Genomic DNA, 25,565 nt, shown 5'->3' with positions numbered 1-25,565 from the left:
TATTATTGTAAACTATTTATTATTGATACCGTCAAATAACCAATCGACTATTTACACAGCTACTTATTAATAATCTTAAAATAAAGTTCTAAAGTAAGTCTTTCACGTTTGCCGTCAAATTACGCAAACAGATCTTCCCTGTCTGCGCCGTTTCCGTCGGCGCCTTCCTCCAAGCTGGAGAACAGCAAGAAATGCGACGGCCTGTGCACTTCGTGGTAGAACTCCTTCGGATTGGCCAGCTGCAGTTCGTACTTCATGTTCGGATCGTGCCGCACACCCATGAAGTTGTAGTTCCAACTGGCCTGGGCCGGTACCATGAAGAATCCGAGGAACTTGTTCGACAGCAGCATTTGCACCCGTTCGTAGTGCGACGGGAGATAACCCTTGGGGTTGTTTCCCTTGTCGGTGTTCTTGTGGCCCCACTCGTACCCAGACGGGGTAAGTTTGTAGGCCGTTAGCGAACAGGAACCGGGCGTGAATGAGCACGTGATGATGATGGTTTTCTCTCCGTCCCACGTGGTGTTCTCGGACATGATTTTGGCGTGAGTTGTGATGTCCTGGGGCGACAGCTGCGGCAATTCGTTCGGCTGAGTATGAATCCAGCCAAGCGGTTCCATGTCCTTGAGATACTGATGGGTGGGAAGAGTGTTGGGAAGGTTAATCTGTTGATGGGTTCCCCACTGCGGAGGCATCACGATGCAGCGGATTTCTTTGACCTGAGGATTATCAGGCGGGCTTACGCCATACAGATAGCCGGCTATTTGGGCCCGGAGATCGGAAATTGTGACGAACTTTTTGAGAATGTTTTTCGGCAGGATGTAAGTGTATCCAGTTTCCTTAATGTCGTCCGAACTAACGTAGATGTGGTTTGTTCGGAGGTGGAGGTTCGTGGCGGAAATGGCTCGAACACGCCATTCTGTTTTGGAACTGAATGTTGTGGTTTCGTAATTGCTGGTTGTCGATGTTATAATCTCATCGCCATGTTTGTTGGTGGTTCTGGTGGTAGTTGCAGTGAGTTGTGACTGTTCCTTAGTTTGTTTTTCAATTTCTGCGATCTGTTGACGTTGAGCTGATGGCGCCGATATCTCCATACCAAGAATGATGTCACGAATTTCGGACTGAGTTAGAGAGGCCACATTGACGTTATTCTTCTTTCCATAATCTGCAAGAATTAAATCCTTTAGCTGCACCTCAACCTTAATCCACTCTTCATCGCTGAGAGTTGGCCAAATATGATGAGCTTCAGTAATGGTAGTTTTATCCGGCTTAAGGATAACTTTGGTTCTCTCGGTATTGACATGCAAGGCACGCAGGATCAGAATTAATCGTGAGAAAGCGGTGTAGGATGAGATCGTTTTCAACCAGTCGTCGTACAAATTGAACAGAACCATTTGCGGCTCGGTTGCCTTCAGAATCAAATCGCCGAACTTCTCGACCTTCAAACATGCCTGGAACGGCAGTTGGAGTTCGGAACCCTTGATCACGATGTTCGGGAAATCGAGCAGATGCACCTCAAGAGGATCCAACATACCCTTTCGGGTGACAATGATCTGCTTCGGCTGTTCTTCAACGGGAAGGGACCGAATCAACGCAGCTACTTCTTCAGCGGTCTTCCACTTAGCTAACTGTCCAAGACGCTTCTGGCCTGCCCATACCGAAGTGTGAATAATCTTCAAGAACAATTGTCCTGTTCTCGGGTTGAAGATGAAAATAGCTCCGTTGATGGGTTTGGTTGTTAAATTACCTTCAAATGTCTTATGAATCGTTACTCGGTACACGTTGGTATCGTCCACGAACCAAATAATTTGATTCGAGAAGAGTTCTCCGTAGTTTTGCGAGGACAAGTAGGGTTCAGTCGGCTCCGAACTGTACAGTTGTAGTGCTTTGCGAATACGCTCACGAAGTACATACAGAGCTGGATTGGCCTTCATGATCTTCGCCATGGCTTGTTGAATCAATGGTTTGCAACCGGGGAACCAATTTCCATAGGCACTGTGCAAATTGTATGCTAAATCAATCGCGATCAAAACTCCAGTTGGTGATGGGTAGATCGACATATTGTCCGTTGTGTAATCCAAAAACTTGGCTCTTGCGTAACGCTCGACATCGTGGGAATCATAGTCACCCCACCGGAGCTGCACATCCAGCCAATACTTCTGAGTGGTTGTGTTGTCCATGGTATCTTTAGTATCGGCTAGAAGCGATGGTCGGGACACGTTCCATTTATAAGCTGGGAAAAGCAGGATATCTGCACAAGATGAGTTCATCTTGTAAGACTTCCTAGGATGGATGGTCTCCTTCTGTACAGTTTCGATTTCCAGCGCGTCCAACTCCTGATCAAACACCTGGCACAAATCCATGACTATCGATTCGTGAATTTTCTGCCACAAGTGAGCTCTGAAGATTTGAATCAACGAAATCTTCAGTGTCGGAATTTTACCGTGCATAAAAATGCCGGTCAAATCCAACTGCACTTGGAAACCAACGTACACATTGGCTCGATTGATCGTCGGTGACCACCACAAGGTGAAACGACGGTTCGGAATCTGGTTCAAACCGGAACGTTGTGCATTGGTTAACTTCTTGTACTTCATAGATTCTTCGAAACCCGATGCCTTTTCCCAGAAAAGACCTTCCCACGTGGGGAAGTACGTTCCCTTGAATAGTGTGTGTTCTAATATACCTTCCACACCACCCAACGCTTGGATCATGTCCGTGCGATAGTTGTTTAAGTTCCACAGCTTACCGTCGTGACGTTGATGGGTCCACCAGAAAGGATTCTGTTTCAACACCTGATACTGCTTGAACTCTGTCCTAATTCTCCATCCCTTATCATACGCTAACGTATGTCGATCTTTCTGGAACAGCGTATTGATCCTAGGGATACCACGATCCCAGCTGTCTTCCAGATCCTCCAGCGTCAATCGTCTATTCTGTGCATTCGCTTCCTGTCTCTTCAAAGCGTATTCGGCCCATACACGTTGCGAATCGATGAACTCACTTTCCCACGGCTGAATGTACCGATACAAGTTGGGAATCAGCTGATCCTCGTCGTGAGACATACCCGACCGGAAATGGGTAATGCCCACATCAGTTTGCTTCGACCACCGAAGATCCGATTGTGGAATCAACACATGTCCCATACTCAACATTCCCAATCCGCCCAACTCTTTGGGCGTGTAGAAAACCACCGGCGGGAATCTCGAAGGCATTTTCGAATTCAGACCAATTTTGATACGAGTCTGAATTTTGTTTTCGCACTTCACCAACAAATCAAGCAGCTCCTGTGTGTTGACAACTGCCTCACGGAAATAGGTCATCAACCCAATCAGAGCAGTATTCCACTTATTCACAATCTTTGTGAATGTTGTTGAACCGGAGGCCATCAGAATCTGACGGACACGATTGTGGAATCGAGACAGTGATTCGTCGTCTACCCTTAGGAAACATTGTGCCGTTCGTTCCTTGGTTACCTCATTCTGCAAATTCCAGACCCCGTCACGATGAGTAAACTCTTCGTTTTGGGTACGGCATTTGGGAAGGATTCTGCACTCAAATCCGCACATATTGAACAGCAAGTTGGGATTGTCCTTGGAGTAGACTGAAACGAATGTGTTGTCCCACTGAACAGTGGTGACCGATCGTGGCAAACGATTTTTAATATCCCAAAACACCGCCCGACCTAAGTTAACATCGTGCTTCATCAAGCGCATCCTAGCATCTCTTGGCCAGCACTTCTTGTTGTTATATCCGACAATGTTCTCATTGTTCGGATCGGGATGCTCCGTCAAGTATCGCTGAATTAAATCTCTCGCCTCCTCTGCAGTAAACCGGAAAAAGATATGAATCCGATCCACGTACCGACAGTACAGCCTAATGGGGTGACACGACTCGGTGGCCACATCCTGGAACGTGAGGAAATCGTTTGGCATTTGTGGTGGACCGGCCATTTCGCTGGCTCGTTGCAAACCAAGCACCAACAGATCTAACACCAACCCATAATATTGGGCAATGAACGAGGCAAACTGTAGACCTCGGATGATGCCGTAGCTGTTGGTGTGGTTCATGTCCTTGTAGTTGATGACCACGTTGTTCTTGGCGGTCATGTAATCGGCAATGTTGTGATCCACGATCAGACGGAGCAGTCGATTCAGCAGAGTCAAATCGATCTTTTCGTACAGTTTTTCGTAGCGGGATTCCAACAGGACATTGCATTCGCCCTCGGAGACGTCCCATACTTCCTGCAGGTTGTTGATTCCTGAAATTTGAGAAAGAGCCTACAATTAGATGTTGGTATTCACTGAATAAAAGGTAGGCAGAATTTTGCTGACATTTGTTGGACTTTGCAGATTGTTTAGCTAGTTATCGACAATAAAATTTCAGATTGGTTGAAAAGACTTCGTTGCCTAACTTTTCGTGATTTCTGAGTTGGTCTTATCATTCAACCGTCGTAACACACAAACCAGGTTTTTAATTACACAGGATTTTGTTTTTACACGATTTTTTTACGCTCGTATTTTTGATCGTGTGACTTCAATTTACCACCAAACTCTTCGCAACATGTTTCAAAAAATCCAGAATAAATCGAAGAAAAATCACATGATAATTAATATGCGTTAAACATTTAGGATGAGTGGAAAATTGAGAAAATGTAAATCGTGTAAAAACAAAATCCAGTGTAATTAGCGAATCGTTGAATGCTGCATACCCGCAGCATCTCGAGACAGCATTCCCGGAAGAGGGTGAGCTCGATAGGGGGCCCTCTTGAGGACTGCTGGAATACAGTTGAAGCAGCCATTACCGACGCAGCGTAGAACAACGTCGGGTATGTGAGACGAAGTTGACTAAACGATTGGTTTCACGAAGAGTGCAGACAGATTCGGGAGGAAAAAGAGGCTTGTTTCACGGATGACAACGACATTGTCGGTCGAACATTTGCAAAGGTGGCAAAACTGTACACCCGCCTGAAACGTGAATCAACACACGTTGGACTGATGGTGAATGCATCGAAAACAAAACAAAGCACATACTAGTGGACGGAACCGGGCGCAACAGGGCTCACCTGGAAAGCAGTGTTATGGTAGACGGGGATACTTTCGAGGTAGTCGATGAATTAGGCGGATAATAGGGTAAATGTTCTATTTTGGACCCCTAGAGGAAGTGCTTACCGATATCTGCTTATATGTATCAAATGGCACGTCTGATATACAGTCACTCTCAAAATTGAGCGCACACTTAATTTTATTTACCGGGCTCGGTTACCAGATTACCGATTTCTCAACAGCTGAGCTCTCGGTACCCACCTCGGTAAAATAGTTCAAAACAGTACCGAGGTCCCGGTTCTGAGTGCGCGTTGACGAAATGTCAATTTTTACTGACCACTCGGTAAAACATTACCGAGTGATCTGCAAAATATAGTACGGACTACGGTAATAAAAAATACCGAATGAATTGTATCTATGAATTTGAAGAAATAAATTGAAAGCAAGAAATGTTTGGTAGAATTATGTTTATTTATTTAAAAAATACTATTTTTTCGAAGCGTTTCAGAACAAAACCGACTGACTGGTGAAGATTGTTCCAGAAGGTAGCGTCAAACCTCACGAGATTTTGCTGTTGGATGTATTTATGATTAGACGTCATTTTCGATTCCCGAGGTGTAAGGCTACATCAGAGATCCGACGGGTACTGCTGCTGAATTCATCAGGAGAAAAATTATATGTGGACCTTGGCGACGTGCAGCGTCGGACATGAATACTATCGAACACTGGCTTCTTCTGTATCCGCTTCCTCGTTCCCGACAGATGCAGTCAACAACTTTCTGAAAATTCAAGTAGTTAACTTTCTATTTGCTCTGGTTGTAGTTAGATCGCTTCTAAACTCACCTAAATACTATTATTGCACAAAATACTGTTTGATAAAAACCTCCAACCCGCGCAAATAGTCGAGCAAAAATTAATACGTAGTTTAAAAATAAAAAAATACACAATATGGCGCCACATCAAGCGTCATGACAGTCGAGGGTGAACTGTTAACTCGGTAAAAGTATTACCGTAAGCTCAGTAATACATATTTTTTTCACTGAGGTCTCGGTATTTTTTCTGACAACTTCAGTCAGAATTTGTTGAACAGAGCAGCCCGGTAATCTATTTTACCGACATCCTGTAAATTTGATTACATGTCTGAGTGGCCGGTAGAATTGGTTACAAAACTCAGTATTTTTTTCGATATTTACTGACCTCTCGGTTCAAATAAATGTTTACCGGGTAAAACCGGTAAATTTTTTTACCGAGCTGAAGTTCTCGATTTAAGTGTGCGTACACAAGGATTAGATGAATATATTCGAAAATTCCAAAGGAAATTTAATTGTTGGCTCAGTTGTTTTTAATGCATTTCAATATTCATCCCTTCCTTTAATGTATGCGTACATAAAATGGTTGAATTTTTTTCTCTAAAGTTCATTTATTTGAAAATAGTTTCAAAATACGCCTATTAGATGTGACAAAATTGAGCGTACAGTGATTTTTTTTCTATAAAATTTCTTATTATAAACACGATTAATGCATTTTAATATTGGTTTTTCATGATTATACTTATAATAATAAACATCCGCTACTTAAACATTCAATGTTTTGAAATTTAACCATGTTTTGGTCAAAATTGCGAACAAGTGAGAGGTAAGAACATTGCTTTTTAACAATTCAATGCTGCTGGGAAAAATAGATGCTTTAATTTGTATGTTTCACCAGCATCGTATCTTATATATGATAGATAATCGAAATCGAGCAAGACATACGTTTATTTTGGAAAAATTCAGTCGGTAAATGATGAAAACAAATGTAAACATACAGAGAAAACGACAAATTTTAGGAATGACATATTTCAAAATTAGTTTGTCTTTAACCTAAATTTGTTTTAAAGCTCGATTATTGTCTCAGGTCTATTAAGAGTAGTATTATTGAATCCAATCATTCACAGTCGAATTCTAAAAGTACAAGGTGCTTGTTAAGGTACCGAACATAAAATCAGCTTTTCAACCCCGTAGAGCACTTCTGATTGAATATTGAAAATATAGCTTAAAATCGTAATTCATAATTAATTTTGGATTAAACTCCACGATCTGTTACCATAAGGGATACAAATGGATGATTTCCATGTGGCGAGTAAAAATAAACTTTTTTAAGAGTTCGGCAGCTTATTTAATGATATCTTGGTGAAATTAAATGATTCAACCAAATTTGTCCCTACGGTTCCTGAGTCTTCAAATATAAAATGACATCTTATAATGTATCCGTGTGCTGCTCTTTTATTAATATTATTATTAATGAGTGTCCTGAGCTTATAAGCTACCTATACATCGACTTTTAAATAAAGTTATACTTAATTTGAAATATGCCATTCCCAACATTTGTCGTTTTCTCTGTATGTTTACATCTGTTTTCAACATTTACCGACTGATTTTGCTTAAATTTATCATATGTCTCGCTCGATTTCGATTAACTATCATATATAAGACACGATGCCGGTGAAATCCATATCTTAAAGCATCTATTTTGCCCATTATCATTGAATTGTTAAATAGCATTGTTTATACATCTTAATTGTTCGCCATTTTGACCAAAATATGGTTTAATTCAAAAACATTGAATGTTTAAGTAGCGGATATTCATTATTATAAATATAATCATGAAAAAATAACATTAAATGACATTAATCGCTTTTATAATAAGAAATTTTATAGAAAAACATTTGCTGTACGCTCAATTTTGTCACATCTAATAGGCGTATTTTGAGATTATTTTCAAATAAATGAACTTTAGAGAAAAAATTTCAACCATTTTATGTGCGCATACATTGAAGGAAGGGATGAATATTGAAATGCATTAAAAACAACCGAGCCAACAATTAAATTTCCTTTGAAATTTTCGAATATATTCATCTAATCCTTGCTGTACGCTCAATTTTGAGAGTGACTGTAAGCGGGAATCACACCATTTTATAGATGGAAGTCTTATTTATGAAATAGAAATCTGAAATCGGCATCAAGTAGTACCTATACATAGAAATGGCAGACGACCGGTACACTGGTGGAGTGCGGAGATGGCAGCCCTTCGATCGGCCTGCTTTAAGGCTAGATTAAGGATGCAACGTGCCCCTACCGAGGTTATAGCGGATCGCCGTGAAGTGTTCCGACCTACGAAACTGGCCCTTAACAGGTCGTTGCCGTATCTATTATTAGATGCGGCGGGTCGCTCTGGGCACGTGCGCTGCGGGTAACCAGTTACATGCAGAATCTGGCGCGTACCGCTTGATGTGTCTCAGAGTGGTATCTGTCTTCCGCACGATATTACACGACGCATCCTGGGTGATAGCGGGCATGTTGCCAGTCGGGCTGTTCATCCAGGAAGACGGGGAGTGCTTCGAGCTACGAGGCACCAGACGAGCTCGCGAACGCATCAGGGTGGCTTCGGTTGATCGATGACAGCTCGAGTGGAAAATGTAGGTGGACCCACCGACTGATAACTAACATATCGAGCTTTTTGGGGGACCCCTTGGGGAAGTTCACTTCCATCTAACACAATTCCTGTCAGGCCATAGCTGCTCCTGACAGTACCTCCATAGTCTGCAATGACTTCCCAGGTATTGACTAAACTGCAGAGCACATACTATTCGTATGTCCCCGTTTCGACGTCGAAAGATGAGCAATGTTAGACGGGACACAATCCCGGATATTCTCAGGATGTGTCAAGCGGTGCAGAAGTGGAACGAAGTTTCGACTGCAACCACTCAGATTGCCTGCACACTGCAGAGCATCTGAGGTGCCGAGCAACAGTTGACAAGCACAACTTGTATTTGGTTTGTTAGAGCGGGAATGTTAGTCCGGGAAAGAGAATGAGTGCACATGCTGCTGAGGAGTGTCGAAGTGGTGGCAACCGTTATCATCATGGAGGGGGAAGTCCATATGGCATAATGTCGTTTGGCATAACGACTTAAATGTCTAAAGGCCATTTGGCATAAAGACCATTTGGCAGGCATAACGACCATTTGGCATAATGACCATTTGACATAATCGTTGAAAAGATGTTTCAAATGCAGTGGGCCGTTTGGTATAATAACCATTTGGCACAAAAAAAGGTTAATCGTAAGAATATATGATTTCCATTTTTCGAAGTATGTATTTACCTGGAATAAGAAGAAAGAGTAGATGACTCCTTCTTTAAAAGTATGCATTTGCCCGTAAAAAGGCAAAATAGTAAATTACTTATTTTATAAAAGTACGCATTTGCCCGGGATAATGCAAAAGAATGTACGCATTTTCCTGGAAAGTGGCAAAAGAGTAGATGATTCTCTCTTTACAAGTATGCATTTGCCCGGAATAAGCCAAAAGAGTAGATGACTCCTTCTTTCACGCAGAAAAAATCTACATTTTTGAACTAAAAAATTAAATTATTGAAATATTTTTTAAACTCAAATATTTTATTTTTAAAATCAAAACTAAAATCATGAACCGGCCTAGGGCCGAAAATCTCGTAAATAAAGATAATTCAATTCAAAACTAAAATATATTTAATTTGAATTTTTTTATTGTTGTTTCTACTGCAATGTAGTACATTATATAATAAACTAGTTTGTGAAGTAAATATTTGAAAAATTACAAATATAATTATTGAGGTTATATTTTTCACACGAAGCCTAATCAAAAATGATATAATTGATAATCACAAGAAATTATATATAACATTTAAAATAAATTTTTGAATACAATATTGATTTATTTTTAAATTGAAAAAAATTGTTAAAAGAAAAAACTTTCCTTTTTAGTTTAAAAATATTTTTTGTAAAAACAAAAAAATATATTGTAAATTCAACAATTTTTATTTTGAGTGCTGTTTTGAAACATTGTAGAAACAATAATTTTGTTCGTCTAATCAAATCTGATTTATTGTTGAATTAAAAAAAAAATTGTTTTTTTATACATAAGTTGAGTTGAGTTTAAAAAACATTTCTCTGCGTGTTAAAAGTACGCATTTGCCAGGGATGAAGCAAATAAGTAGATGACTCATTCTTTAAAAGGATGCATTTGCCCGCAATAAAACAAAAGAGTAGATGACTCCTTCTTTTAAAGGATGGATTTGCCCGGGATGAAGCGAAAGAGTAGATGACTCCTTTTTTAAAAGGATGCTTTTGCCCGGAATAAGGCAAATAAGTAGATGACTCACTCTTTAAAAGTATGCATTTTCCCTGAATAAGGTAAAAGAGTAGATGACTCCTTCTTTAAAAGTACGCATTTGCCCGGGATGAAGCAAAAGAGTAGATGACTCCTTTTTTAAAAGGATGCATTTGCCCGGAATAAGGTAAAAGAGTGGATGATTCTTCCTTCTAAAATATGCATTTGCACGAAAAAAAGGCAAAAGAGTAGATGACTCCTGTACTGTTCGAGTTAGAAGTCAAAACCCTTTCAGTAATTTACACATACATGTATAAGAATAAATTGTAGAATTACGAAGCGAACCCGAAGATAGGGGATATGTTGCTAATAAACCGAGAGCTAGCTCTCTTTGGTCTTGGACTTTGTAACTGATCAGACGTATATCAAGTGACTTAAAATCCGAAAACCAATATTTAAAATATATCCCAAATTATTAAAACTCCTTCAAAAGTAAGCCTTTTTCCGAAAGACGGCAGAAAACTAGATGATCCATTTTTTTAAAAGATCCCAAAAGTCGAAGCGTATATGATTTCTTTTCTACGCATACGATCGGAATAAAGACAAATGAGATGATGATTCCATCTTTTAAAGTACTTTTAACAAGAAAGCATGCATGCATTTGGTTGGAAGATTTCTAATGAGTAGATCATTCCTCCATTCAAAGTACGCATTTGAAAAAAAAACTTTAAGAAATCCTATTTTTCAGGAACTAGTCGACCCGGCAGACGTTGTCCTGCATAGTAGGCGAATAGCCAATGCGGAATTTCCATACGATTCTTAATTTTTATTTTTTACGATTTACTCAATCTTGCTCGTAGCTTTCGCATGAACAAATATCATATAAATCCGTCGGAAACCATAACGAATATATCTTCTGAAGAAATGAAGAAAATCAATCCAGCCCTTTTCGAGATATGCGGATACGAACACAGACCATTTCATTTTTAATAATATATATACCGTGCAAGCACCAAAATTGCAAAATTGAATCAACTTGTACAACTTATAGAAAGTAGCTATTTTTCTAAAATAGTTTCCATGCTGTAGTTTTATTATCATATTATTGTTTGAAAACTAAATTCGGTACAAAAAATTGAAATAAATAGTAAATTGAACTTCAAAGCAGACCCCTTACTATATGCCTAACTTTGCGCACATAACTTAAAATTTCCAACACGAAGTAAGCGTCTACCATACAATTTTCCATCCAAATTTTATTTTTCCAACTAATACTACAATTATAAAACATGTTCATTCCATTTGTAGGCATATATAAGCATATTTGAGAACATGAGGATGTCCGGCAATATTTTCTTATGATTCGACATACTTAGTATGTTTTCACGTCTGTTGGTGTATGTACAGTAGAGTGGGGCGTCATGGTCATTTTTTCAAATCAATGGTTTTTCGAAGCCATTCTGTAACCTGAACAACTGTGCAGAATTTGGGACCGATTGGTTGCTTCCGCGCTTTCCGCATCGTGTTTGAAATTTGTATGGGAGAACGTATATTTTTGCATTTCTACTACTACACTGAACCCAAACCTCATCCTTGAAACAAAGGATTTGTCATCCTCTGTGCTTTTTTACCGCGTCGTACAGCTTTCGTATGTTGCATGTTACTGTATGATCATTCATCATGTGACGAAATGCAAATCATCTTCTTTTCGGATGACAAATGTTTTGATTTTAATATACATAAGCAACCACTATATGTATCGTTCTGCATCAAGAGAATATCATCTTATAAGTGAATGAAATGTATGTCAGTAGGGCCCTATAACGACGGTCATTTGATTTTCGAGGATGTTCTAGTGCAGATGATACCGCAACCGCCTGCTACTGAGAAATTGAAAATAATCGCCATTTGTGAAATTAAGTTTACTTTGCTCGGACGGGTTTTCTAAAATAAATTTTTGTTTTGTTCACGGTTGATATTCTGTGTTTCGCAAAGGAATTTGTTTGACTATCTTATTTAGAGAAACACGTAGCGCGTTCTACAAAGGAAAATAAAGGCGAACATTCGCACCTGTATTCCAGAAATACGCTCGATCATCGTTTGAAAAGATTTCAACAAAAGAGTGAAATATGCTCTCTTCGATATATGAAAAACGTCCCAGAAATTCGCTCTTATCGCTTCTGTTTCATCATAAGGTAAGCTGTAACATTTTTTCCAATGAAAAACTCAATTCTAAACCGTTATAATTTACAGTTTATTGCTCATCTCGCCCCCAACTACGCTAATATCATAAGCTATAATGCTGTTCATACCCAGAGTTCAGCGCTGATCCTGAAGACCAGCTTTAGAAACCAATATGGAGAGGACACTTTGCAGAGAAATTTGCTACGGCGTCGATTTACCGTTTACCGGATGCCAATGGAATTTTGGAAAATATTTGTTATAATGTACTCGATTCTGAATAAATTGACTCAATGTTGAACCACGTTGAACTATCTTTTGCCTGTCTCAGATTTTCTACAATTTTCTCTTATTCGTGAAATTATGTAGGCTGAATCACAAAATAATTTCCATTTGGGTTAAAATAATACAACAAACATTCCGTTTTCATTTACTATTCATATGATTTTTATCTGGCAACCATAAACTGCATCAGACGGAAACGAGATGATTGCCATTCGCCGCACTTCAAGCAGCGGCAAAGAAATCGAATGACGATCATCCGAAGCACGAATGATTTTCGTTAAGGGGCCCGAACAAAGCAAGAATCAGTCGCTGGTAGGATGATGCTTTGGTTCAGTGTAGAGGTTTCAGTTCATCGTAAACTAAGTGGGACATTACGTTAAAGTATAACCCAAAGGATGCCGAAAAACTTTGCTGAAGAAGGCACGTTGCTGGAACGTCCACGAAAAAAGTTATAACGCTTCGAAAATTGAGTGTTCGAACCATATGCAAAAAATCGTTTATTCTGCCAGCACTGCCGAACCACGTATAGCAATAATTTAACTGAGTGTTATTTCGAAATAATTGATCTTTTAGGGCTTTAGAGCAAATGGGAGCTATCCGGAATCATTTCACAAAGAAAAAAATCCGACAAGAAGGAAGATGGGTTTTGCCCTTTGATGACCGTAGTGCTGGCAGAAACATTGATTTCTTGCATATGGTTTGAACAATCAATTTTCGAAACGTAATAACATTTTTTGTAGACCTTCCAGCTATTATGGGGTCCCAAAACGATTCAGAAAAACCTTGATCTCACTTGATCGGACAAAGTTTGCGTTTTTCCATACAACTTCGCCCCACTCTAATGTACAGCCTTATTCATGTACATTGACCACATCTAACAAAAGTTCTTTTTTGCGCAAACCCTTTTCTGATGAGGTATATCATAAATGTTGAAAATATCGAAGAAATACGAGTTGTGCGCAAAATTAGGTACATTGTATTGAAAAATGGTTCCTAACATTGCGCATAATATATTTTAACGAAAAATTTAAATAACAAGCCAAATTATCATGAGATGGCTTCAAAAATATTATAAATATTGAATCCATGTGTATTAAATTGTCGTCGAATTTAAAAATTTACAAGAAATACAATTTTTCGGGTAGACCGTTACTTGTCATTTGTGCTAAGAACACGCCATTTTGGTCATTTCCACTGTTTCCAGTACAAATTTCGGCTATTAAAATGAAAAATGTGTCATTTAACAGCGGCAAAATGCATGCACTGTTATAATAACATGTATATTGCGCTGACAAGTTGTAATTATATTTCGAAATTCAATTGAAACGCATTCTATTACAAAAATAACCGCAAAATGCGCAAAGTTAGGAGTTGCGCAAAGCTGGGTGCGTGCACGGTAAGGCAAATTAGCACATTATTTCTTCATTTAAATCAATTTGAATTAAAATTTACCCGGAATAAGCTTCTGCCTAGAGTTTTTATGATTCTTTTAATTATTATGCCAAATGATGTCAAATGGCCCTAAAATCATTATGACTATTTTTCTTTATTATGCCAAACAGTCGTTACCAGGTGTTGCAGATTTCCTTCACGCTTTTAAAAAATCATATGTACACTGACATTTTAATATCAAAACACCAGTCTGAAAGAAGGCTGATGAGGCGATAACTAGTGGGAGAGGATGGATCCTTCCCAGGCTTTCGAATGTAGTTGAAATTAGCTGACGATGGGAAGTAGCTGAGACGAAGACACTGATTAAGACTCGTCGAATGGTGCTCAAAAACGGAGAACTCATGTGTTTGAGTTCGAGATTTATGCTGTTGAAACCTGTGGCCTTCATGTTTTTCGATGATTCGATTTGGACCGTCAATTCGCCAGGTGAGATCTCCAAATCCTCTAAGACAGTGATCTAACTAATGTTGTTATATAGGTACTGCTTTGAAATCAGGAAACTTTAAATAAAAGTTAGGGTTTGGCCAAATTAAAAAAAAAATTAACCCCAAAAAGTAAGATGAATATCAACATACTTTACGCTACCTTCGTGCGAGACTTCTTTTGACCCCGAGAGCTACTTTGGATTTTTAATTTTCTAAAAAAAAATCAAACGGAGATGTGCCAAATATTGCTTTTTGTTATTGAAACAATTCGACGAACGATAGAAGGTGCAAAATTTTAAGGTGCTCTACAGATACCATGGGCGGGAGAGGGTTAAAAATCATTTAGATTAAGCTGAACATTTTTTCATGAAATGAAAAACAAATCATGCAAATGTACTGCGGCCCGCTTCAATAGTTCAAAATTGCTATGCGGCCCTAGATAGTAAGCATGCTGGGGACCACTGCTCTAAGAAGTCGTTGGGAGTTAGATGGATGTTGTTAGCATGCTCATTGACGACTTTTTTTGCGTGGACTGACGATGTTCTCTAATAAACACCTATTTTGGCTACCTTCTCTGCAGGAGTTATCAAGCGATCCATAGACCCATTGTTGTCTAATGGGATCAACGGTGAAATGGATCAAGGCTTGCATTTCAGAATTTTGGTCAATTAAGTTTCATTATTCAATCGTTTCAATGGATTTGGAAAATTTGGTTGGGATTTATCAAAAGATAAAGGCACTATTAGTGTTTGAAAACTCGCCTAATTTCGTGACGGTTTCGGATTTGGAAAGTTTTCGTTTTACACCTTGTATACGAGCCTTTCTTCAAATATACTATATTACCAATTTCTGGACTATCTCTGGCTGATTTGAAGAAACAACGCAGTAGCGCCGCGGTGTCACAAAAGGCAAGCAATGTAGTAAGGACACATTCCGAGGGGTGCTTAAACGTATTATCACATAACATATGTGTAACTCGGGTAGCAAAAGTTATTTTTTATTTTATTTTATTTTATTTTATTGATGTATAAGGGGGCCGGGGGCCAAGTCACCGATGTGAATTTGAAATTCACATCGTCCATGATACACCAGGGACTAAAGGATAAGGCTTCACAACATCTTTACCCATGGGGGTTTTAAGTTTTGCGGGATATACTGCTAGTATATCACTGCCTAAGGAGTATGGGCAGGTTGGGGATATTTTTATGATGAATATTAAAGCTGTGGAGAGATGTTGGTTATAATATTTGATTATATGTATTAATTTTGATTCCAATTATAAATCACAAAGAGCTTCGCTTATATTTAGCCGGTTAAACAAATGTGTTTGTTAGTACGTCGTGTTGATATCTGAATTCTTCCAGTTTGAGTTATGTCTGATGTTACAAATTTAAGTTGTCCAGCAAGGAAACCCTTACAAATCCTTAGTCCTAAATGATAAGTCTATTCGTCATTACAGTCTGCTGTTAAAATACGTTAAACGTATTTTGAAACTAAAATATCGTATTACAATTTGATGAGTATCAATAATCGTTCAAAGTTTTGAAAATTTAATGCAATTTTAACAACTACATATTTTGAACCTTGTTCCTAGAAAACGCCTAATACTATCTTTGTGGACTTATGACGGCCTTGCATAGCATCATCATCATCTCGGAACTAGATTCAGTAGGTACTGTTTTCAAACCATTTCCTGAGCTTCCATTTGATGATGGGCTTAAAAAGACATTAGTTGATCCTCCTCACGACCTTAGGTGGTCAAACTATTAGTCATGTAGAGAAAAGGATAGTGGATGAAAGCATCATATGGTCTATTCTCATGTACATAGGTGGCTATGGTCTCAGTTAAACGTGACTCTATCTCTTGTTTTACTATCTAGCGCTGATCATGAATTCATTCCCTATCGGTCATTTAATGTGTTATAAAGTTATCTGTCTTTCAGAATACACTTAGTCACGTCTTCTATGTCCTTCAATCTTTCTCTACTTTAGAGTATGTCTTTTTTCGATTCTCAGATTCCATGTTACGTCGTTTGGCGCCCATACAATGGATGAGCTTTCGAGATTTGGCCTTACAAGGGAGCAATCCTAACCCGAAAAAATTAAAAGAGAAACAGGTTTGTTTATACGTTGATCCATGCAATAAAAGTCAGAGTAAAAAAAAAGATTACACAAAAGAAATAACAAATACATTCACCGTATATAATGCAAAATAAGTAAATCTACAGTATCTACTTTTACTACTTACTGTATACTGAACTATGAACTACAATTGGTGCAATGGATGATCGTTTGCTTCCCAGTCTTTTGTGTTAGTATTTTGTTAGTTAAGACTGGTACTAGACCCTGCCGGAACCTCCGCAGCATATACTCAAGCAGATGTTGTTAGATCATGCGACACCTTCTCTAAGTATTTGCATGGAGGTATGATATATCAAGTGTTTAATTATTTTCTATATATTGGCAAAAATATTCGACGCGTTTCTGTTAAATTGAAATGTTACCGGGTTTAAAGTACTTACTTCAGTACTGCTTAATAGTGTAACCATACTCGGATGCAATTAAATTCTCGTCTAACGGTAATGTGTTGGGTACTAATAATACTTCTATACTAGCAATGCGTACTATAAAAGAACAAATTTTTTCACAATTTTAACAATATGCAGACACTTGACTTATCAACGTTGACCCCATCATCCGTGGACAGGGTAACTCGGGTAGCAAAAGTTGTACCCTTATAACACTTTTTATTTGTTATACGGAACATCGAAACGTCAGAAGATAGTATAACAGTATTTGATCTAACAAGGGGTCACGCGACTTATATTGTATATCTGAATACGATTCGCGTTGGAATTATACAAAAAATTTTCCCTATAGTGACGTTGGGTGTTTAGGAGCTGAATTTGTTTTTTTATAATTAATTGGATATTGGGGTAAACAATATTAAAGTAGAAAAGAAAGGAGTTTAAGGTATGTAACTGATTTAATATTGTATTGATATTGATTCGCCAAACTCGAACAAAATCCATTCGTACGCTGCGCACGGGCTCCTAACCAGTAAACGATGAATTTGTTTGGTGCTTGGTTGAAATATTATGTTTTTATTCGAAAAGCATATCAAATGCTCCTTCATTGCTATGAACATATTTATTAACCGCATTTCTCAAACATTTCCCATGTGTGGCGTCTCTCCCAGTGGTGTGGCATCGCACCCGAATTTGACTTTTTTTTCTAACATGTATGTAACCAAGTTTTTGTCTTTCAAAAGTCTTCTATACTATGTTTCCTTAAGCTATCAATAACAACAAGTAGAGTTTCATTTATCTGTTTATTTTGAAGAAATATCGATTTTTAAAAAGGTGATGCCTCACCTGAATTTACCCTCAGTTAAATGTTCAATGCACAGTTTTGGTGTTTTCTGTTTCCTTTTTACATGTCTTTGAAATTGCTCTACTTTTGGTAAAGAGTATTCGAAATACTATCAACCCAAAAGCAATGTTCTAATAATGGAAAGAATGCCATGAAAAGAGATAACATTAATATCGTACATCGTAATAACCTATTCAGATTAGGTGCTTGATTGCATGATAAAGATTATCTTGATTTCAATGTTGAATCATCACATTTTCATTTGATATGATATCCAAATCGGAAACACCTCACAGTTGCGATGCTCTCCTGCATTGTGATAAGCGAGTTTGCTTTCGTACGATTGATAATTTATAATGTTGCTTCTAATCTATCTATTTTGTGATTGTTGCGCATCGTAGACAAACATTGGTGTATCCCTCGTCATCCTTTCGAAAAAACCGAAGACTGCGTATATAAAGATTCGTTCCCAATGTAGAACAGTTCTAAGGAATATACTTTTCTACACATGTTGAATAAAATTTAGATTTTTACCATGCTGACCGAAAATATTATATCAATTTTAGAGGAATTTTATTTTCGTATGATAAATAAGTTAAAATGATAAGAAAATTATTTTGAGCTTTTTAGTGGAATGTTTTCACCTGTCATAAGACGAGTTTATACAATCCCATTGAATTCCACCACTTAATTGTATCTTGACAGATACGTATTTCGACCTCAACGGTAAGGCCGTCTTCAGTGTCTTAAAGACAGCCTTACTGTTGAGGTCGAAATACGTATCTGTCAAGATACAATTAAGTGGTGGAATTCAATGGGATTGTATAAACTCGTCTTATGACAGGTGAAGTTAAAATGGATAAAAGACGAACATTTAATCAAAAATCGACTGAAAATAGATGTTTACCCTACAAATAAATCAAATTAGATTTCATCAAATATAAATTAGTTAGTAACAGCATAGGAGAGACCTTCTTTTGGATGCAATACGTCATTTTTAAAAACAATGTAAAAAATTGATGATAGAAAAATAAATATCATTATACTTAGGCTACAGATCTTGCTCTTTGTAGTCTTGGAAAAAGTGTTATAATTTTCTGATCATATGGTATTTGTTTACACTTGAAAATGACAGAACGATGTTCCCGTTCCCAATTATAACGATTATAACAGTTTTGGCTTATCAAAAGGGGGTCAACTTTTGGATTGGATTTTGTTCGAAGATCCACTTATGTTATGTGGTATTATTCAATATGCAGTATAACATTTCGAATTAATATGCTAGAAATCATTCCATGACCCAATTTTGATATCTGAGTTTAAAAATAAAATTTTAAAAATGTAATTCAAGTTTTCAAAAATTGTAAAATTAGAGTAATTTTTGCAATTACCGCACCCCTTGGCTATCGTTTTCAGGCGTTAGTTACCTTTTGCGACGCAAGATGGTATGAATGTGCTGTCTTTTGCCTAATATATGGGGATTCACGAAGTGGACTGTATTGTTAATATACTATATTTGCTTTCTCTTAGACGTAGCTTACGTTAAACAAAGAATCTTGCAGCATTGGTAGGCCTATTCGTAGTCGAAAAGCTTCCAGCGTGGTAGGCTGATTATCACATGGAGTACACATTAATGCTGTCCAATGAGCAGCTCGAAGTAGCTCGAAGTTGTTCCCGTCCTGCTCGTTCTTTTTTGTCAACAAATGGGCAAGAGAGGGATGGGAAGAACTTCGAGCTACTTCGAGCTGCTCATTGGACAGCACTATTGTATGCGTTGAATGTCACCGAAGATAACCTTTTAAAAAAACAAGACTTGGATTTTGGCCGCACTGACAAAAGATCGTAAATCAATTACAAGATCGTAAATCAATTACAATTGAGGTTTTAAAACTTTTTGGAAGACATAGAATACCATCGGGACTGGGGTCGGTTTTTACGCGGGGGATACATTCCCCAAAACTTAAATCCGCGTAAAAAAAACATGCATATCCCGAAAACCGCGTAAAAAGACTTCATCGAGAATTTGACATAGAAATTGAAATGTTAGTTTAAGTGTTTTAATCTGGCGCTCAGTTCCCCTTGTCGAATTTATACTCCGTCCCCTCGCGAACGACGTGATTCTAGTTTATTTGATTGCCATATTAATTCACGTCTCTATTCAGAGTCACTGAAACATCCTAAATCTAATCACGACTGTGTCTGCTCAACCGAGTACCGAGATCTACCGCAAGCGTGAGGTTTGCAACAAGGGGATGATTTCGAATACGAATCTCATTGTCACAAAGCACACACCCGCAATATTCTGAACTGTTCTCAAACATGATGAGTCCCTGTAAAACAAATCGCCAACATATCCAACGCGAAACTCACCTTGACACCACTTGTAGACCAGCAACGGAGGTGGCTCGGTATCGCTAGGTTTGATCCACGGTGGGAACAAGCGTCGCTTATCCGCTTCGTACCACAAATATTGATCCAGGTAAGCATCGGTGATTTTCTCCAATGGCTCGACATCGTACACCGGGATCAGGTGACTGTACAGATCCATGAATTCAATACCAGTCTGAAAAATGAAAAAAAAAAAATTCGAATTACTCAACATTTCATTGCGAATGGAAGAATTGTAAACGAACCTCTTTGAAAGCACGCTGCGTCAGCAGATGACGTTTGATTCTGGAGAGCGCTTCATGCGGATTGTCGTAGGCCTGTTCGATCAACCCCAGCTCCTCACGTTGGCTCTGATTCAAGCGAGACTTGACACTGTAAGCTTCCTTCAATCGTTCCAGGGCCAGAATCAGCAACTTCGTGTCATGCTTATACGAAAGTGGAGGGAACGGAATCGGCGCAAATCGGCGCGATTCCAACCAATGAACCGTTGTGGTATAAATGGCAACGGCTTCCTCGGGGGAAATATATGGACCATCCTTTAGGTAATTATGCTGCCGCTCCTGTTCGGCCTTCAGGTAGAGACGCGTCAACCGACCGAGATTCTTTTTGCAAACGGTTTTGTCAACGGTGGCTCCCCGGCGAATACGCTCACGATTGTAATGAGCCGTGTTTGTCCACCAATCGGCCTTCATCTTGACGTACCGCAGAATCATGTTCTCAATCGGAATTGGCAACCCGGGCACCTTCCATGGAATGTTGGCTTTCCAGCAGCGCCAGGCCTCGGACAGGTGCTGCAGTATGGTTCGAGCTTTATTCTGCTTGATACCTTCCGGCATCATGTCCACGATGTCATGCATAACCGAGGCACGCAGTTCCAGATCGAAGTGTGACTCGACTCTCTGCTTGGTAACCGTTTTGGCGACCCCCTTCGAATGTCGACCCTCGAACTGACGGGAGAGTAAATTGCCTAACCAACGTTCCAGCAGCGGTGTGATGCCACGCATGAAGAACAACCAAACACGCCATCCGGGCGCCCAGAAACCACAGCCGGGACCTTTGCCAACGGGACCCTGTAAAGAGAAAAATAAAATAAAAATCAGTACATTGTTTTTAATCGCTTCAAGTTGATAACTCACCGTATTGAACCGATAGTAGATCAAATGCTTCAAATCCTTACACATGCGGATCTGCCGCATCAGCTTGTACTTGTAGCGATACATTCCGGTCAGTTGGCCGACGTGTGCGAAAATGTACTGCAGTCCATCGGCCAGCTGGAAAGCATCCACGTTGTTCAATCGGTACTGGACATGGGAATCGATGATCAGTTTGGTGAGACGCAAAATTTCTCGACACAGATGGAACGCGTTACCGAAACGTGACTTTTTACGTTCCTTAGTTGTGAGGGTTTTCACCGGTTTCAAGTTGAAGTTATAATCCAGATGAAGATAGTTGAGATTTTTACGATGAATCAATAAGTTCAGCATGTTGTAGCCTTGGCGGCACACTTGGAGCCCGGCTTCAACCCAGTCCAGCGTAGTGGTTTGGAAGAACTTGGTAGCTTTGAACGACCGGAACAGATAGCGCTTCTTCTGAGGCTTTGGCTTGCGGTGCTTCAAAGCGTTGAGTACGTAGTATTTGAGCAACTTTTGGTAGCTGACACGAACCTTGACCGGATGATTCGGGGGACAGTGCTCTTTGTACCAGTTTTTGACTAATGGGATGTCAATCGCTCGGCGGCAACGTCCCGAGCGTAGATTGAACGGACGAGGCGCCCACAAGAGCGAAATTCCATTCGCTGTGTTATCCGTGTAGAGCGGCGTATCCTGGAGGAACGGCTGGACTTCCTCCGGCAGGGTGAACTCCTCGTCATCATCCGGTAGAGGTTCCGTTGATTTCACGGCATGGCGGTGAGCAATCGGATTAATCAGCGGGTCGAAATAGAATGCTGGTAGATCAGGATCCTCGGTTTTAATGAAGACCACATTAGGTGTATGATACCTGGACAGGAGAAAATAAGCGACGATCTGTTATTCAAAGGGTAGTGGCGGGCTCGGTTTTGTAGAAATGAGAATAAGGATATGTTCGTGATCCTCAACGATTGCTTCCATTAAAATACGGATAGCAAACAACATGCAGATCACTGTCGATGAACACATTGAAGTATAGAAAATTATTTAAATAACACCCAAAAGTAGATGGTATTTTATGTGATATTATGCTGGTTGGCATAATTGCGGTTTGGTAGTAAGTTGGTTCTTATTCGACATTGATTTGTTCTGCCATCGGGAATATGGAATGGCCTTGGTTCTACAACGGCACGATTCCTCGTAAGCGATGGCTCTAAAGCAGGTGTTTTCTGAGCTGTAGCAGTCACTCCACGATATATGCATAAAATACTTTATAAATATGTATTTTTTTATTCAGACTAAGTTCACACATTCTAGATTCATTATGTCTTCCTATTCAAAAGTCATTTTATCCTATATTTATTAGGTCAGACAATCGAATCTGCAATGTATTACCTTCTATGAGTGTATCGATTTGACTTGACAAATATAATTAAGATTAAAATAAGACTAACAAGCAGAGTTGGTAAGATTTAATTCATTATTCGTTAGAATAAAAAAAAAGGTTTTTCATAGCTGTGGAGTGACTGCTTTTTGCAACGTAATAAACATGGATCACTAAACTCACCAGCACAAATGCACAAAATGTGGCATATTGTTATACAGATACGGAAAAGCAATCCTATACTCCGTCCGGATAGGCTGTCGGATAATGATCTTGTTGATGTCGTTGAACTCATTCCAATCCTCGTCCCTGAAACGAGAAAAAAAAGTAGTACCATGAATTTATCGTCCTACAAGATATTCTTGATCAATGCTGCATTACCCGACGTTGTGGTCTTTGATTAGTGGTTCAAACTTTGGTCCTCCAGGAATAGCCATGTTCAGAGCTTTAGCCGTGAAGAAACTCTTCGGATCGAACAGATAGAAAAAGTTGCTATCCACCAAATCGGTTAACAGTTGGTTGGCCAGTCGATAGAGTGTTGCCATCTGTGGCAGAGCCAAATTCCATTTTCTGTAGGTTGACCCATTCACATACGGAGTTCCGATTAGTGGTCGGTGCTCGTAGAACCAATCGTGCACGCTGGCATCTTCATCGGCATCCAGTTCGATCTGAATAGCCTCCAGCGGTTCCACATCCAAAACGTTATCCGCATAGTCTAGCGGCGGTTCTTCGTCATCGAACGGTGGGAATCGCATTCGTTTGAAGTGGCGACGATCACGCTTCTCTCGACGCATCATAATCCACATGGTGCCCCACTGGGCAATGTACACCGGCTCGATCACCCATGGAATTTCGTTTACGAACGTAATTGCTCCAGTGATGTGATACAGAACCGGTACGTCTCGAATCTGTTCCCACGGCATGGGCATATTCTCTAACAATTTCATGACCGCATGAGGCATGTACTTCAACGCCCCCAAATAGACTCTTTTGTCGTGTCGGTACTTTCTACTAGTCATGTCGCCGTGGTCTCTAATGATCTTTCGAATGTGTTCCGGTGGCATGTCTTCCTTCTGGGCATCGATGAAACCAAACTTTCGCTTCTCGGCGAACCTCTTCGTTTGAAGCTGTTGCCACTTCTGAGCCTTCTCGATCAGTTTTTCCTCTGATAGAACAATGTCTGGCTTCGGCGGTCCTGGAGGCGGGATGTGTCCCATCGGTGGTGGTATTTGCATCTGCGTGGCAGCCAGCTGTTGAGCGTGCATCTGAGCCGCAGCCGCTTGATGCTGCTGCTGAGCCTGGGCTTGCTGCACGGCAAATGCCTGCTGTTGGGCCATCATGTGGGCGGCCCATTGATTTGGCGGTATCATGTATGGCGGAAGAGCCATTTTGTTACCTGAAAAAAAGATGAAATTCTAATTGTTATTCGCACATATTATCTATTGTATCATCTAGGCAGTCATTAAAATTAACTGAAATTAATTCAAACTTATATTATAAAGCTTAAAGCCTTCATATTGCTTTACAACACCCACGCTGCAACTCAACATTGAGCGGCTTAAGATACATGCAGCTGCTGGGAGTGGCATTTATAAGCAAAGAGCAGCTAAGCGCAGTTTCTCTCAAAGATTATTGAAGATATTAGATGATGGTAAGGTATGTCCTTACCGATTTTTTTAAAACGGCCTTAAATAATATGTCCAAGAAAGATATAAATCTGTACTGTAAACCAGCTGTAAACTAGTTGGAGCAGATGAGAAAATAAATAAATTTGAAATGTCGGTTGAAAAGTTTTACCGTTTTTAAAAAGGTATAACAAAGCAAAATTAGATGAAAAGTGCTTACAAAATTGAAAAAAAAACGCGGTGTACTTCTCACTCTGCTTTGTTATACCTTTAAAAACAGTCAAACTCTTCAACATAAGTTTGAAAAGACGCTAGGAATACTAAACAATAAAATTGCGCAGAACTAATCGACTAAAACATTTATTAATTGGATGGACAAAATTATTGCAGTACAGTAGTATCCCGGTTTTATCACCCCGGGGGTGATAAAATAGGGCATGCGACGAAATTTAAAAAAAAATCAATTAATTTCACAACAATGAATCAGTTTATGCCTTGGAAAGGCAAAATGCATGAACGGTTCCCGTTATTTCTTGTCGAAAATGCCTACAGAATCCTTCTTAGGTATTCAAAAATCATTCATAATAAACAGACGGTAAGTTATTTTTTTATTTGTTAGTAAAACAATAAAGAGTAAATTCATATTTTTTAAACATGATTTATTTCTATTGAAGCTTGATTTTGACCATTTTTTTTGACTATCCCATAGTCCATATATTTTCTAAGTAGAATCATGTAAATGTTAGAAAAATGGATCAGCCTTATCAAACTTTTATATTTTTTTCTATATTGATCGATAGTAGGTAACAAGATTCCAACTATAAACATAACTGCACCCAAAACACTGAATTTCACTACATATGAAAAATTAAACTTTGCAGAAAGTCGGCCATTTCTGTCTGGGCCACAAGCGATCGACACTGGTGGCGAAGGCCGGTCATGATGGAAATTCTTTCGCATTTATTGCGACGAATAACATCGCTCGAAGTAAAACTTTACACTTACCGGATACGTGGACAACTGCTACACAAAATAAACTATTTTTTCATCGGTTTTATCGGGATTTTCTACGCAAATATAGTGAAAATTAAGCACTGAAAACGCGTTCCAGCAAAACGTTTTTGCGATGTTCGACTTTTCACAAATTTTGACACACAA

The 25,565-nt window shown here is 39.2% G+C and overlaps 1 protein-coding gene across 1 annotated transcript; it reads right to left on the bottom strand.

Annotated features, from left to right (window-relative positions):
- On the bottom strand, positions 1-25,565 carry LOC134210002 (pre-mRNA-processing-splicing factor 8). Its single transcript, XM_062686028.1, has 7 exons — positions 25,413-25,565; positions 23,164-24,178; positions 22,966-23,091; positions 21,408-22,269; positions 20,517-21,341; positions 20,254-20,446; positions 1-4,258 (listed from the first exon to the last, which is right to left on the bottom strand). The coding sequence occupies exons 2-7, from the start codon at positions 24,168-24,170 to the stop codon at positions 120-122; spliced, it is 7,152 nt and encodes a 2,383-aa protein (XP_062542012.1). The 5' UTR covers positions 24,171-24,178; positions 25,413-25,565; the 3' UTR covers positions 1-119.

This window comes from Armigeres subalbatus, chromosome 2, assembly GCF_024139115.2.
Source record: "Armigeres subalbatus isolate Guangzhou_Male chromosome 2, GZ_Asu_2, whole genome shotgun sequence".
NCBI lineage: Eukaryota > Metazoa > Arthropoda > Insecta > Diptera > Culicidae > Armigeres > Armigeres subalbatus.
The sequence above is the reverse complement of the archived record's forward strand: the minus strand, read 5'-3'. Positions and strand labels throughout refer to the sequence as shown.